Genomic DNA, 16,635 nt, shown 5'->3' on the forward strand with positions numbered 1-16,635 from the left:
TATAAAAAATACTGCCACCTTTATTATTATGCTGGGCAGCACATTTTTTTTTTTTTTTACAAAAGTATCTTTACAAAAGTGGGGTTTGGAATCTCAAGGGCTGAGTCTGGGGAAATCTGTTTTATTCTTACCAACATCCAATGAGTAAACCAAGGGAACCTATGATCTCCACAGCATTTCTCTGGCCTGATCTCATGGAAGAGAATTCAAATACTGGTAGAACTTCTGGTAGAACTTCTGCCCCTTGGAAGGGGAAGAGGACTCCACAGCATGTTGCAGGAGGGGGCACAGGCCACGAGGAGAGGAGCAGGGGAGAAGGGGCGCCTTCTACGCTGACCTCCAGTTTCCAGGCCTTTGTCGGCACCAGACACTGGGTGCACACCCCCTGTGGTGGCAGGCCATCTGCGCGGTTGTACAAGACTCTGGTTTCCTCTAAGTGGCAGGAACGCCTAGTTCAACCTGTTTCATCCTCCCATTTTCCTGCATTCCCTGAATGAGGGGCCAGTTGTTTCAGCTGGAGGATTGACAGTTTGAAGGAAGTCTGAAGGAAGCAGGGCAGTATCTTTTTCCCTCCTGCCCAGAGTTTGGGGGAGGGGACCCAGTGTGTGGTAGGAAGAGTCCTACCTGCTTTGAAGCCCCCTTTCTCCTGGGCAGCCTTGCCTTATTCTAACTGGAAAGATTCTGTAGCTCGTTCCCTGCGGAAGCCTGAGGGTCCCAGCTGCTCTGCCGGGGCCTCCAGGAAACTTCTGGGCTTGGAGGCAGAGGTGCGCCCCCTCTGGCATCCAGGCCGCAGTGGGGTAGGAGCAGCTGGGAGCAGAAACAGGGTTGGGCAGCTCAAGTCTGCGTGTCCACGAGACAGATCATGTGGTCCAGTTCAGCAGGCTGGGCGGCTCCTTGGGCTTCACCCTGAGTGAGATGAGGCTTGGAGACTTATAGTCGCCATCCGGAGAAGGCTCAAAGCTGTGGCCCCCTAGGGCGGGGGAGAAGCCATGGATGGAGTAGATGCCAGGGTGGGCTCCAGGAGAGGTTGGCACCCCCATGAAGCCAGCCACATTCCCATGAGGGTGGGAGTATGGAGACATGCATGGGGAGGGGACGCCCTCTGGACTCACAAGGCAAGGACCCCCGGGGCTCCCAGACCCTGAACTGGGCCACAGGGAGTTCTGTAGCTGAAAAGAGAGAAGAAGCAAGCCCATGAATCAGAAGGCCCAGGGGCCTCCCTCACCTAGAGACTCTTCTCTTGGCCTTAGGGCTCCATAAGCTTTGGAGAGAGCTTCCTCTTGGCCCAGGTCTAGAACCTACCCCCCAACTCTCACAGTGACATCTCAGAAGGCCCCTGCCGTTACTTCTCAACTGAGCTTTCCAACTGCTCTACATACATCCATGAGACTGGTCAAAGCCCATCTTGCAGAGAAAGAAGTGATTCACCCACAGTCACATGGAGCCCTAAGGCTGCTCCTGCTCTCCCTGGGGCCACAGCTTACACTCTGGCTGGCTTTCCCACAGAACTGCCAGGCCCTGAGTCTGGGTGGGGAAGGGTCTCACCTGGGGATGGCTGTCGGTTCGGGGCAGCATGGAGATGTCATAGGCAGATGTGAAGGGGTTCCGCCCCTCCTGGATCTTCCCATAACGCTCACGCTTCCGCCACTTGGCTCTGCGGTTCTGAAACCAGACCTGGGGACAGGTTGGGAGAAGGTTGAGGAGGTGACAAAGCAGCCACGAGGCATGGAGCCCACTGGGTAAAGAGTTGATGGCTGTATCCTCCTGTGGGTGGTGGGGAGCTGGCTCCAGGCTGGTGACTCTGAATTGCAGGAACTTATAAATTCATGTCATTCTCAGGGCCTGGGATGGGGCCTAAAAGAAGCCCAAGCCCAGAGAGGGTTTACTGGCCCTGTGGGCCCTCCCCTACCCCGCAGGCTGAGTCATACTGGTTCTCCAGTCTGGCTGTGTCTGGTAAGGGTAGTGTTGGGGTCTGTGGCCTCAGAGCCCCGGGGCAAGTACGCGTGTTGGGCTTCTAGTCTTATCTCTTCCCCAATGTCCGCACCTGAGAAATGCAGTAAGGTAACCTGAAGGCCACAGCCTAAAGCCCAGCTCCTTAACACGGTCCCTTGGCACTGACCCCTGCCCCTCCCTACAGCCTCATCTCCTGTCGGGCAACAACACTCAGTTCTTCCTAGCAGCCTCTCACCCCAGCTGCCGTCTCAAACACTGCTGTCTTGCTCCTCCTGCCTTTGCCTAGGTTTTTCCAGCTTGCGCTACCCGTCCCCCCACACATACATGTGAGCTGGGCACCCTCTACTGGACTTCCTGAAAAACCCAGCAGAGCTCTCACGATACTCATCGCATCCTACTGCCACCATCGGTCTTGGAAACTCTTCCCCACTTATTACTGGGGGTGAGGGGGGCACATCTGTGTGCTGCCCACGTAGCTGGGCTGGATTTGTCACCTGGTTATGTCCTGTGTGTGCCGGTGCACGTGTCAAGCTCTAGGCTAGATATCGGTACTATCAAAACCAAACCAAACACATTGTCCTGCTTTCCAGGGATTCGGCTGGGAGCCACAACAAAAGGAGCTGCATGTGTGTATAAGCAACCCTATCTGAGTCCCTCACTGCCCACCCCCTCTCACACAGAAGGGAAGGCCCGATAGTTAAGAAGTTGGGCGTACTCCTGGCCCTTAACCCAGGGTTGCAGATCCCAGAGCAGGCCTGGGTCAAGGCTAGGGAGGGCCCACTACCGGTTCCTCCTTGATCCTTAATTTGCTCTCCCTCCCCTGCAGTCCATGGGGTTGCAAAGAGTTGGACACGACTGAGCAACTGAGCAACAACAACCTCTGCAGACAGATGGAGGAGCCTGGATTTGCTGATCACTTTTCTTGTAATTCTTCCGTCACCACCCGCTCTCCCCTGAGCTCTGAACCTGCCCCCTGCACTGTCCCATGGGTGGTCCCCTTACTCCTCCCACCGAGGTGGGGTCTATGGGTGGTGTCAATGCTCCTGTCAAGCATCCCTGGTCTTGGGCCTCAGGCATCATGGAAGCTTCTGGACTAGGTCTGGGCCATCCCTCCACCCCTTTAGGGTTGAAAAGGCCTAGAAGGGCAGTGAGGAAAGTGTGTACTGCCTCCCCAAAGCAGTTCCATGGGGGTAGCTATTCGGAGCATACCCCCGCCACAATCCCCACTGAGGCTTGCTGGGCTGTCTGGAAATGTGACATTTGGACTTCCACAGCTTATGTGATCTGGAATTATCTCGAAAGCTGGGCCTCTTACCCTGATGGTCCCATGCCCTGAGGAGCCCTGGGGAACAGTTCTCAGTCTGCTTTGGGGGCTACCTGGTAGGAACATGGAAGCAGGAAGACCCAGCAGAGTAGAGTCCTATGTTGAATTCAACTGAAGGGCATTCTCTGCTAGGCTGCAGCTGGCCTCTTTATAGACTGACTGCTGGTTCCCATATTCCCTTAGAGCCTCTGGAGGGGCCCCCACCCAGGCTGTGATAAGCATGAGCTCTGCCCTGGGTCCACTGGGACAGGGACTCTCCTTTGCCTAGAGGTCACCTCCTCACCTTTCCCAAGAAGCCCAAACCCAACCCTTCTCCTGGGGCCTCCAGCTTGGCATCAGGGAGCCTGCTGTGTCTCAAGCAGGTTCAGAGCAAGGCAGCAATGACCATCTTCCTCTTGGGCCAGACTCGTATGGAAGCCCCCTTTTCTGTCCCCACCTCCTGCTCGCCACCTTCGTGTTCTTTCTCACTCCCAGCAAGCCTTGGACATGGATTCCCTTCCTTTCTCTCTTTCCCAGCATCCCTCTGTCCTCCCGCCCCATCCACACAGGCTGGGCTCCACCCAAGTGAAGCTGGCGACAGCTCCATCCAGCCCCAGGGCCTGATTTCTGTTGGGAAGAGTTTGTTGTTGTGGGCAGGGGCTTCCCGCCAGGCTCTCCCAGCCACGGTCTGGGAATTGGCAACACTGAGGTCACTGGCTCAGGCTGGCTTTAAGCACCAATGATCCTGAGACCCCTGGCAGGGACCCTCCCCATTCTGGGCAGCTACCCTGGGAGCGGCCCTGAGACGTGTTTAGCATTTCACATCTAAAATGCTGTCACACCTGTGATCCTCCAAGATATCCTCATGTGGTAGTACTATCATTCTCCTTTCCTAAATTGGGAAACCAAAACTGTGACATGCCCCAAGTCACCTGGTCAGCTAGTAAGTGGCAAAGTTAGGACACCCACACAGGTCTTCTGACTCCAGGAGGCTGTCACCCTCATCCCATACAGGAGCCTCAACTTGGACTGCAAGCCTGTGGCTGCAGCTGAGCTGGGCGTGGAGGGGAGCCCGGGAGGGCTGACAGGGGCAAGGGAAGGGCAACGCTGTGGTGCCAGCATCCACCTCTCCTGGCCCCCGTATGGCCTGGCTCACGGTCTGGGTGGTCAAGGCAGCCAGGGAGCCCTGTGGCCAAGGTGCCCTCACCTGTACTCGGGCCTCGGTCAGGTCCGTGCGCAGAGCCAGCTGTTCCCGGGCATATACATCAGGGTAGTGGGTTTTCTGGAAGACTTTCTCCAGTTCCTCCAGCTGGAACGTGCTGAAGGTTGTGCGGTTCCGGCGCTTCTTGCTCTTATTCTTGGCCAGCTCCATGGAGTCAGGGAGTCCCGGGGACAGAGGGACACGCAGGCTGGCCAGGCAGGGGCCTGGGGAGCCTGGCAAATTAGAGGTCCCGTCTCGGGGGCCCCCTCGGCAGTCCAGGGGCAGCTGGGGGAAGCTGGCAGCTTTGGAGGCCTTCTCCTCAGCTGCAATGGAAAACACAAAAAGGAGGATGGAAACCGAACCAGGGGGTTTTGTGGGTGGAATGGAGGGAGGGGGAAGAACGTTGACGCTTCAGTCCCCGCCTCCCCCTTCCTTTTTCCTCCGTCCTCCCAGCAGCCACCCTTCAAGGGAGCCTGGCATTCGGAGGCCTGCCTGCTGAGCCTACAGCTGGGGAGGGGGCCCTGGGGAACCATGTGCTCTGTGGTCTGGGCGGATCTGCTGGGGCCGGAGGAGGGTTCATTTCGGGGAAGTGCTCTGTGGTGGCGCATCCCACAGAGTGTGGAGGTGCCAGGATTGATGCCACAGCAGGACCAAGCCCAGGAGTGGGAGGAGAGGGTAGGGATGCCCCCTGCTCCTGCCTCCTTAGCCCTGACTGCAGGCCTTGGCTCCTGTACCCTCATGCCCAGGTCTCTGCTCCAGGACCAGACAAGGACAAGGATGCCTTATTCTCTGAAACCCCAGTCTCAGGACAATGTCAAATCTTCATGTCCTGGTGTAGAAAGGGCAAAGAAGCTTCAAGAGGGATTGTCAGATTCTTCATTGATGTTTGGGCAAGCACTGAAGCCCCAGCATTAGACAGCAAGAGACAGGTGACAGGCTATACTCGGAGAAGGAGAGGTGGGGAACAGTGGGGAACAGCACAGCCTCAGAGCCCAGCATTCTCGCCACCGTCCATCCCCACTCCCTGGGAGTCTCTGACTCCCCCACTGCCCATGATTAACAAGCAGCCCCACTCTGACGTGCTCATCCTCATTTGGAAAGCTTGGTGGAGCTCCACCACGACAGGGCATGGTGAAAAATAGGTCACCCTGATCACCCCGCCCTCTCCCTCTGGCAAGGACCCCCAGCAGCGTCGCCATGAAATCTCTTCTCAACAGTCCTCTGGGATATCAGCAGCGACGCCACAGAGACGCCCAGCTGATTCACACAGCCCCTTCCCTGGCTGGCGCCAGGCCCATCTCCAGTGGGGGCTTGGCCCCCAGGAAGCCTAGGAAGCTGGCACCAAGAGGCGGTTTCTTTCCCAGGACTTGGTGTTGGCTCACTAAAGTGGGGAGGGGCAGGAGAGAAAAGACTGAGAGATAGGATCAAAGAGATGGGTTCTGGAGCTCTGGATCTGATGAGTCCCTGTGTCCTTGTGGAGGACAAGTTGGGTGAGGTTCACCCCTGCCCCTGCCCCCCATAGCTGGAAGGTGGTGAGTGACCTCCCAGGACTCCCCAGGCTGTGAAAAAAGCTATGCTTCATGAATGTCCTGGAGGCTGGGGAGAGTCAGGTAGGGCCTGCCCTTGGGCTAGGCCATAGTGACAGCCCAGACACTTCTTTCATGTTTCAGGTGGAGCACAGGTGGGGAAATTGCTTCAGTCCTTGACTTCTATTCCTGGGCAATACATTTGCTTATAGTGCTAGTTCCACCAGGTAGGACCTAAAGAAGGACGACTCAATGGTAGTTTGAACCAGATAATGTTAAGTGGTCAGGAAGACCAGGGAGACTGGGAGGGGCACCATACACACTGCAGGCTGGAGAGGGAGGGGTTTTGGTATCTCAGATTCAGAGGGAGGGATGGCTGGACTCCAGGCAGAAAAGGGTGAGGGTGGCTCAGGGATGGGGGTCAGAGGAGCTCTGATGTCCCTGCAGAGGGCTCCCCAAAGCTCCAGGTCTTGCTCAGCTCTCACCGGGCCCTCAGTGTCTGTCTCGACAGGATATGCCCAGATTGGAAGGGATCAGACCTGGGGCTCCAGGACTTGCCTTCTTGACCTTAAGCCACCCACCTACCAGGGATGAAAATGCAGCAAGCCTTCTTGGAATAGCTACCCCCCAAAAGAGCCAAGCTGGCTGGCCTCTGCTGGCCTCCTGGGACTGCCCGTTCTGCAGCCCTCCCAGAGGACCACAGAACTTCTCCCCTCCTCAGTGCCATTGCCCTGAAACCTCCATCTGCCCAGAGGACTCCAGCGTGAGGCCAGAGAATTCCCTCTGTGGACAGGGGTTTGCGTCACAGAACACCAAGCAGCCTCCTGAGAAGCAAGGCCCAGAAGACAAAAGAGGTGATGGGCTAAATGGAGGGCAATGGTCAAGGAACGGCAGAGAGGGAACAGAGGCCGGTAGTCTGAATCTGAGCTTGTCATGGGAACGATGCACTGTAAGCCCGGAGTACATTCAAAGTGTTCACGGGCTCTGTACAGGAGTCACTTGTACCTATTGGGGCCACTGGGAGATTAAGGGGGTAGTGCTCCTGTTGGAGACTGGAAGCCTGGAGCCCAGCACTGAGGTGCCAGGTGGCCTGCACAACCAGTCTGTCGGCCTGAACGACAAGAGTCAGGAAGAGCATCAGCAGAGCTCTGTTCCTCACTTCCTTCTCTCCAGTGCACTCCCCCATCCCGGGTCCTACTAGCGACTGACTGGAAGCCATGGCAGCTTGGAAGCCGCACAACTCGGGCTGCCTATAGGGAGCCGCACTGTCCCCCATGGATGGCGTCCACGATGCCGCAGGACCAGCTAGCCGGCTTTCAGGCTTTCAGCTTTCGCCAGAAAGCTTATTCCCCGCGTGCCCCTGCGCAAGACACCCGCAGAGGTCTCTGAAGCCTGGGGTTCCCCAGCTCGGCTGAAGATCCGAAGTCGGTGTAGACCTACACGCCGTTTGGAAACACCCAGTGGGGCCTTGGGGCTCTCCTGAGAGGTTTCCAACCTTGCCCTAGTCTCAGCGGGGCTGACGACTGGGTACTCTTAAGTCCGAGGCCGGCCCAGGAAGCGCGGCCAGCAGGGTTAGCCGGCTCAGGGCTTCCGCAGCGGCGAGCGCATTTTGAGATCAAGAAGCCAAACTAGAGGACAGACTGGAAGGCCCCCGGCAAAACAGAGTGGTGGAGGGGGGCGGGGGTGGGGGGGAAGGCTAGGCACTTCTCTGGCCCGCTGAGCAGCCACGCGCTGAGGGCGCGAAGGCTGCTGGCACTGCCCCGACACTACCGCGGTCCAGACCGGAGCTGCGCGCTCTCCGCAAACGGCGGCCACGGGCTGGAGAGGAGCGCGGTGCGCCGGCTTTAGAGCGCTCAACTAAGGGCCTTGCCGGGATCGCGCAAAAGAGGGGGCACAGCTGCGCGCTCATGGTCTAAACTGGAAACGCTTTGAGCTTGTTATTTTAAAAGCCGAGAAATTAGGCGGGTTCCCCCTTTTGACCAACATTTCCCACCAAGCAGACTGCACGGCCCGCGTCCCCCGGGCCGTCTGTCCTTAGCAGCCCGTCTCTATAGCAGGGACGCAAGCCACCCGCCCACCAGCCGAGTTCAGGCTAGGGCACTGGGGAGGCCACTGGCGTCCCGGGGCTCTACCCAGTTTCGGCTCGCATCCGCCGCGCCTCCATTTCGTTTGGTCTATCCTCTGCTCAACCCGCATGGTTAGTTTCCTTCTCCTACTTGTGCCCATTTTGCTATTTTCTGCACTTTTAGGATGCCTCTTTTTCTTCATATTGTCTGCTGCTTCTCTTTTCGTCCGTTCCCCTCTTCTCCATTTACCCTCTTCCTTCGATCCTCCTCCGCTTTTTATTCGTTCGTTCTTCATTTATTTCTTTCCGTTTTGCCCAGTTCGCTGATCGCCTTTTACCTTTCTTTCTTTCCTCTCTCCACTGTTGTTTTGTCGAATTTCCTCTTCCCTCTTTTTGGTTGTTTACACTTCTGTTTTTTTTTTTCCCCACGCATTTCGTTGTTGACCCCGTCGCGGTCGCTAGAGTCCTCCTCGCCGCTCTTTCTGCTCCAGCGCTCTCAGCACTTAGCTCGGCGCCAGGGTCGGTCGCAATCCCGGCTGTCCGTCCGTGATCCATCGTGCCCAGCAGGGAAGCTGAGCCGCAGGGTGCGTCATCCGAACGCGGCGCGTCGAGCCAGGCCAGGTACCTGTGTCCCGGGCGGTGCTCACGGCGCTGCGCGGCCGCCGCCGTCTGGCTGGGATCAGAGGAGCCAGGCCAACTGCTTCTCATTAAGTCCCAACTGTGGTTTTTATCAGGAGAGCCTCTTTCAAAGGGCACAGACACGAAGCTCCGCGGATTCGCTCATTTCCTCCACTGACCCCCACACACCTCCCTGCCCTCCCTTACACGTTCTCACAGCCCCGACTGGGCGAAGGCTGGAGCCGCCTGGCCACTCCGCAGAGGCCCGCGAGGCGCCAGCGGGGCGGAGGCGAGTTGGGAGGCGATCTCTAAGGATTCAGCTCCGGGCCTAAGCTTCGGGATGTGGCAGCAAAGATGAGGTGGGCGCGGGCACCGACACTTCCACAGGTCAGCCGGTGCAGTGGCAGCCGCGGGGTTGGGTTCAGGCCCCCTCAGGCGCGCTCTTTGGAGACCGCACGGTCCAACTGGCGTTAGCGCCCAGGGTATCAGCCCAGGAGCAGCCGGAGGCGCCCAGGACTTAGGCCCACTCCCGACGGCCCCGCGGTGATCATCCAGCGCGAGGTAGCCAAGACTGCTAGAAGGGCGGCCATCGTCGTGCATACGACGGAGAGGCCAGGTTAGTCTGGGAAATAAGAACACAGTTATTCTGCACTGAGAATGGCCCGGGACTGCCTCACCAACCGTGGCCACTGTACCGAGCGCCTTAAGGCGCAAACAGCAGCGCCTCTCCCGGGGGAGGCCAGGCCGCAACCTCCCTCAGCTGAGTCCGGCTTGGCCACTGTAGATCGGGGCCGACCACAAAAGCCGCGGTTCTCTCCCCTCACTGGGGCCAAGAGTTAAGCCTGGCTCCTGGGCCTCGGTGTCAGTTCCCGCCCAACTCCGGCAAGGCACGATCTCTGCTTCCCGGTTCCGGCCGTCTTCCGGCCCAACGGGGCCCGGGGCCGTCGCCACTCCAGTCTCCCTGGACCTCCGGCCTCCCTTTCCCGCCGCCAGAGGCACGCGTGGCTCTGCCTCCCCGCACGGCGCTAGCTTTCGCCCAGTGAGGACCAGCTCCGGTCCGGCTTCAGAGAGAGCCGTGCGGAGGGGCGAGAGAGGTAGAAAACTTCTGAAATAAGCGACCGGGAGAGGGAAGCGGGGAGGCTCCGGCGGGCCCGGGGTGTGAAGAGGGAGAGCGCCCCGCGCCGCGCGTTACCTTCCTCGGGGCTCTCGTAGAAGTGGCCGCCGTTGAGCGCCGGGCCGGGCCCGAGGTCCTGCAGGTACTTGGCGGGCGGCTTGGCCGGCTCCGGGAGGTAGGGCTCCAGGGGCCCGCAGGCCGGAAAGCGGGTCAGCCGCGGGCCGCGGGGTGGCGCGGGGTGCAGGTGAGACGCGGCGGCGGGGGTTCCCTGGGGGCCCGGAGGCTCGTCCCCGGCGGCCGCGTAGGGGCCAGGCCCGGGCCCCACGCCGAAAGGCGCGCAGCGCTCCGGGTCCATGCCGGCTCGGGGCGCACAGGCCGCCGGGGGCTCCGGGGCTCGCGCTGCCCGCGCGGCCTGTGAGCGCCCGCCAAGGGGGAGGGACCTGGACGCGGGGGCGCGGAGCCCCCGGGAGCGGCGCGCGCCGCGGGGGGTGGGGGGCGGGGGGGGGTGCAGGGGAGGGGGCCGCACTCTGACTTAATGCTGGAACCATCCACGTCACGTGCAGCCCCGCGCGGGTTAACCCCTCGGAGCCCGGTAGCCCCCTGATTCACTCCAGTCCTGGTATCAGAAGCAGTGGGAGAAGGGGAGGAAGCCACCCCCTCTCTCGAGGGTAGAGTCCCTTTTGTCTGTGCATCTTGGCGAGTCCCTTGTTTAGAGCAGCACTGGCCCTGATATCTGGCCCGGAGGCTCTTGACTCTGAAAGGGTGAGACACTTCAGGGTAGAGACCCCCTCCAGGCCCAACAAATACTTTTAGGTCTGGTCTCCTGACTTTTAGCCTGGGATAATGGCCAAGGAACAGGTAAGGGGTGGGCTGGGACGTTTACTCTCTTTACTGGGAGTTGGAAAAACTTGGCCTTCAGCAAAAACACCTCCGTTATAGAGATCTCTTGTTTTCCTCCGGTCGAGGAGTCATTATTGTGTGGAAACAACTCTAATCTGGTAATGGGTGCTGGGGGCTGGGAGCTGGGTATGATAATTAGCTGTGAGGCCTTGAACTAGTCACTTACAGTTCTCATCTGGCTGTGGACATTGGACAGTCAGTCTTCTGAGTCTCTATATATTCCTGGTGAGTTTCAGAAGCAGAGGCAGGGGCAGAGAAGACAGCGGGGCTGCAGAGGCATCTCAGGACTGAACAGAGTCCAGCAGAGGTTACCTTGGGAGCAGGTGGAGGAGTTCCTAGAGGGTTTTGTGTTTGAACAACAGGCATGGAGTGAATGCCTTTTAATGGGCAAATAATCTGAAAGTGCCTAGAGACCGCCTGGAGAGGGGCTGTCTGCAGCTCAGACCTCGGGTGCTGTTGCCCCGGGCCTGCCACTTTAGAAGGACAAAGTAGGACCATGTCACCTAATAGCTGGGTCTCCCTAGCCAAAAGGAAACCCAGGACTAGGGCAGTAGCTTAGAATTTCTTAAAAGTGAAACAACCTCCACCTTACCTAAGATCTGGGAAGAAATACCTGTGGGCCGTAGGACCCCTGCTCACTTTTGTAGATTGAGGAGTCCCTAGTTCTGGGTCACACAGTTTTTTATTTTCACTGCCTCCAGAGATTAGCAAGAAGGATGGGGAGTTGAACATCATTTGTATTTCATTTGAATTCTCAATTTTTAAAGGAATCCAAGGGGCCTGGTGTGAACACCTCCCTCTTCCGCTGGGGGCTTAGAGGGGGTTTCTTGGCTGTCCTCAGCCAGAGTTGGGCTGTAAATCAAGGGCAAACAGGAACCAGAAGCCTTGCATCTCACAAGTAGTCATTAAGCCATTATTAAACATACCATAACTTCTCTGAAGCCTTATTGGTTTAAACACCACATTGGAGGCATTATGGCCATTAGGGCCCCTAATCACAGACTGCAGACTGGAATAGTGAGATGGGAGCACCTGGAGCTGCTATTTCCAGCCAAGAGGGAGGCTTAGCTTGGAATTAAGCTTCCTCTTTGGCCTTACCAGGGGCATCCATTCTCTAGGATCCAGTGGATCCCAGCTCTGGGCAGCCAACTTGTATTGATCACTTTTGCCCATTCATAGGGGTTTTTCAATAGATATTGAGTTAGTAAATCAACTTACCTCAATTTAGAAAATAATAGTTATTGGGTTAGAGCTGTAGATATTGTTGACTTTTTTCAGGAGCATGTTAATGTCAATTCAGGACACCTTTTCTGTTCAACAAAGTAGTCAAGTAGCTTACTGTGGAAGATGAAAGTATGACAGAAAAATATCATCAACAGTCTAAACAGGGCAGCCAAACTTAAGTGCCAAGTGTTTTGCCTCCAATGATAACCTTTCTGAACCTCAGTTTACTCATCATGAAAGTGGGCCCTACCCATGAACAAGGAAAATTTGAGGAACACTTATTTGATGGATGTGATGAACTGTGTTCATTTAAGAGATTTTTATTATCATTAAGAGATCCAGAAACTGCTGCCAGATTTCTGGGCTACATCACTGAATTGGTAGAAGGCTCCATGACCTCAGATGGAAGGTTCTATAATTGGGGGCTGAGCAGAGAGACCTAGGGACCCACCCTGTTTTCCAAACCCAGAAATTCCTTCTGCCTTTCTCCCCCTCTTTGAACAGAACCAATTTCCATGCTGAGATGGTGTTCCCAATTGAACCGAGGTGGCAGGAAATCCCAGATTCCATTTAAGGTGGGTCAGGTAGATAGGGTTGCCCCTCTGACAGGGTTTTCTTCCAGGACCATGCAAAACAGTTCTTAAAGGGCCCCTTCCTGCCCCCTCTTAGACACCACTAGTGCACACTCATCTTTATCCATATGTGGTCTGGCCAGTTTGATGGGGCAGGAGCAGAGAAAAAACAAAAATGCAACCTCAGAGTTTCAAGGTTTTCTTTCTTAGGAGAGCTGAGAAATCATGAAGTATCATAGGGGACCTAATTTTACAAATAAAAACAATAGCTAACACAGGTAGCGTCATGTAGCATGCCAGGCACTGTCTAACGTATTCTCTGTCTATTGATTTACTTGACCCTCACAACAACCCCAAGAAGGAGACACAATTATTATCCGTATTATCAGAGAGAGACTGAGGCCACAGAAGGCTGCCATTTGTCCAATGTGGATATCAGTGGCAGATCAAAAATTTATGCTCAGGTCCATGGTTCCCACCAGCTATCTCATAGTTGTTCTTCAGCTAACATACCAAAACTGGAACCATTAGATGCACATCTCCTTCTCCCAAGGGAAGGTCAGGACTTCTTTTTTTTTAATGGATTTTTTTTTGGCTGCGCTGGGTCTTATTCACGGCACACAGGCTTTCTCTAGTTGCAGCGCACAGTCTTCTCTTGTGGCACGTGGGCTTCTCTAGTTGTGGTGCTCAGGCTCTGTAGTTGTCACATGTGGGCTAGTTGCCCTGCAGCACTTGGGATCTTAAGTCCCCCAACCAGAGATCAGACCTGCATCCCCTGCATTAGAACGTGGATTCTTAACCACTGGACCACCAGGGAGGTCTCAGAACTTCTTCCTGATGCAATTTGAGGCCAAAGTGGATGGGAACAGAGTTGGTCCAAGATGGAGCCATACTGCTGCCTTTCTGATCACCAAATGACAGTTTATTGAGACTCGCCACGCCCAGCTGTGGTGGTTGGGACAGTTTAGGTGGAGGGGGGTTTCTGCTAAGCTGAGACCAAATGAAACAGCATCTAACACCTGAGAGGTTTTATGACCCACCAACACAGCCAGATGTGGGGCAGAGTTTTAAGAGAATTTGTGAGTTCATCATTCGTGCTGTTTAATAACCAGTTGAATTACAATAGCATTTTGTCACTGATAGAGTGTCCAGAGACTCAGTGAGATGAGCTGAAAGGATGATCCAGATAATTCTGGGTCCTATCGTTAAAAAAAGAAAGAAAAGAAAAATCACTCCACTTGCTGAGAAAAACTACTTTTAAAATGGACATGATGCTTACTGGCTGTTTCTAGGCAACTGTTTTACACTGGCTGATTGTTTCATTCATTGATTTAATAGGAGGACCTACTTTGTGACAGGCATTTGCTGGCAGTGGGATACAGCAGAGAGCAAGACAGACGTGACCCCTGCCACATGTCAACTTTGCTGGAATGGAAATGTCTCCTCCACAATGAAAAAAAAAAAATCATTTGGATGTGAATCAAAATGGAATCTGGTCTCCAGAGCAGAACTCCTGGCCTCTAGCCTCAACTTTAAGGTTGGTTCTTGAATTGAACATTGGTCCCAACTTCAGCTTTCTTTCTCTTTTTGACTGCCCTGCGCCTATGCCGCACGAAGGTGAATGCGCCCCTTTATCTCCCAGGGGATGTCCAAGAGCAGTCAGAACAACAGGACAGATGGAACCTCAGATCTGACATTTCTTTGACATACAAAACTTCCTTCCAGACAGGAAAAACTCAGTTGCTTTTTCTTTTTTTTCTTTGAAGGCAAGACAGTCAATATTACTCTTGTCCTGTTTAGACTTTGAAATCCTAAATTGATCCCTATGAAAATTCTGGGATGGGGAGCCCACGTAGATTGTCTCTCATTAGTGACATTCTTCCTGGAAGGTCAGACTAAGGAATGGTAAATAAACCTTTAGATCCGGTACTTCCCCCTCACCCATGATATTTTAAAAAAAGAAAAGAAGTGGGGTGGGGGAAGCAGCAGCTTTGTGCTGTAGATATCCAGGATCCTTGGCTGTTGTTCTGACAACCCAAGCTGAAGTCTATGCTTTGGGATAAAATTTCTGGAAAGTTAGGGAGCTACTTTTTTCTCTTCTATTGATTTGATCTCTTTCAATGGGAGAACTCAAGTTTCATCCCCAGAAGAAGGAGGGGAGTGAGTCTGTAGTTCAGCTTTTCTGGAATGAATGAGTTCACAGAGATGTTTCTTGAGCCTGAGTCCCCCCCACCCCAAACTTGTATTTCTCTGCTCATTTTCTCCACCCACCCTCCTCGGGTTGGGCTAGTATGGGGACAACTAGAGAGGCAGAGCTTCATCTGGGATGTGGCAGTGCCCTGCAGGCCAGGTTTGCCCTGACATCTGCCTTGGTGTTACAGTAAATGTGTTCTGTGGCAAGTGCTGGCTTGGACCAAGAGAAGTCATTTTGTGGGAGAGTTTTTCATGAACTCTTTCTTGGTGTGAAACAGAAGGGGGCTGGTTTAGACCTCTTGGCAGACTTTGATCAATTGATTTTATTCATTTGTTTGTTCATCAGGCATTTATTGAATGCCTGCCATGTGCCAGGCGGGGGGGGGCCACGCAGTGGGAATAGACTCAGAGATGCAGACTGTTTATTCTCAGGGCTTTTCCACTCTAGCAGGAGAGACACAGAGCAACAGGCAGGTATCCAGCAGGGCATGTTGTTCTGAGGCAAGAAAGCACAGGGGGCTGTAGGGGCCATGAGATGGGCACCGCCTTGGGCTGGAGGCAGCTGCCATGGAACACTTCCAGGATGAATCTCGAAAGTTGAATGAGGGTCAGCCAGAGGAAGGTGTATGGAGGTGGCAGGGAGGGAAGGCATTCCAGAAAGACAGCCCAGAGGTGAGAAAGAGGAAGCCAAGTTTGGGGAACTTAGACTTGTTGAATATTGCTGGAGCCTAGGCAAGAAGAGAGTTTGGGGAAGGGTGGGAGGAAGACAGACAAAGGTGGAGAAGTCCACAGGAGTCAAGGGAAGCTCTAGGGGGAAGGCAGGCTGGTTCCACAGGTGTCCACCCCCAGCATCTGCCAAGCCCAGCTCCAAGCACTGGATTTGCTAGTGGGAGCCATGGAGGGGGGAGCCTCAGGCCTGAGAAGTCTCCTTAGGCTAAGTGGGAAGCCACACCCAGAGGGCGGATATGAAGAAAACAGGAAAACAACTGCAACAAAAAGCACATCTGCTCGCCCGAGCCATGAGGTGGAGAGCTGCGCGCAGGAGCTGTGGGATGTGGGCGGGCGGGTGGTCTGCAGGGCCTCTCGGGGCCAGGCTCTTACCGGGAATGCTGGTCAGGGCACCTCTTGAACTCATTTCAGCAGGAAATCCATTGGTTCCAGAGTGTAGATTCCAGATTTGTTATTTTACAGGGCTAACAAGTATGTAATTATCACATTTGGGGCCCTTCAAAGGAAATGCAAACACACACCACTGAACCCGCTTAGAAATGTGCGTGGGACCCACCCCAGAGTTCTGGATGGGGCTCACCACCATGTCGCACAGAAGTACACTCCAGCCCAGGGTCTCCTCCTTTGTTGGAGGAAGAGAATACGAAGACTGGGCCTAAACCTCATAAGAGACTGGGAGAAAAGCAAGTGAAGAGTGTGGAAGGGCTCTACCGGCCTCTTCTGAAGTCTCTTGAGAAGCAGAGGGAGCGGGATGGATTGTAATAGTAGGATCCACCACTCATAGGTCACCTACAATGTTCTGGTCAAACACCATCTCATATCTTCTTTATTATGTTATAAGGTGGATATTAATATTCCCATTTTACAGAATGGAGAAGCTGAGATTGGTTTGTATATTAGTTATCTAAGGCTGCATAAGAAATCACCCTAAAACTTAGTGGCTTAAAATAGCAATAGTCGGTGATTGTGGGTCAGAGATTCAGGAGCACCTTGGCTGAATGGTCTGTCTTAGGGGTACCTCAGGACCCCAAATCAGACAGTGGTCATTCTATGGAGGATTTGCTTCCAAGGTGGCCCTCTCACATCACTGGCAGGTTGGTGTTGACTGTTCATGAAGGCCTGAATTCTTCCCCAAGTGGGCCTTTTCATGGAGCTGCTGCAAGCAGCCCTCAAAACCTGGCAGCTGGCTTGTCCCACAGAGAATGAGCCAAAAGACCAAGGTGGAAACTGAGGTGCT

The 16,635-nt window shown here is 54.8% G+C and overlaps 1 protein-coding gene and 1 long non-coding RNA gene across 2 annotated transcripts in view; one reads left to right on the forward strand and one right to left on the reverse strand.

Moving 5' to 3' along the window:
* On the reverse strand, positions 1 to 10,232 carry ALX3 (ALX homeobox 3). The gene is made up of 4 exons (XM_086391718.1): positions 9,859 to 10,232; positions 4,464 to 4,780; positions 1,546 to 1,674; positions 1 to 1,169 (listed from the first exon to the last, which is right to left on the reverse strand). Exons 1-4 carry the CDS (start codon positions 10,133 to 10,135, stop codon positions 861 to 863), a joined length of 1,032 nt encoding a protein of 343 aa, XP_086247844.1. The 5' UTR covers positions 10,136 to 10,232; the 3' UTR covers positions 1 to 860.
* LOC147376005 (uncharacterized) overlaps positions 9,348 to 16,635 on the forward strand; it is a 22,751-nt gene continuing 15,463 nt past the window's right edge. The window contains exons 1-2 of the long non-coding RNA XR_015160626.1: positions 9,348 to 9,760; positions 13,815 to 14,013. This is a non-coding gene — a long non-coding RNA (uncharacterized LOC147376005). The remainder of the gene's footprint in view (positions 9,761 to 13,814; positions 14,014 to 16,635) is intronic.

This window comes from Bos grunniens, chromosome 3 (assembly GCF_055505025.1).
Source record: "Bos grunniens cultivar Pamir isolate PY7600 chromosome 3, Bosgru_T2T1.0, whole genome shotgun sequence".
NCBI lineage: Eukaryota > Metazoa > Chordata > Mammalia > Artiodactyla > Bovidae > Bos > Bos grunniens.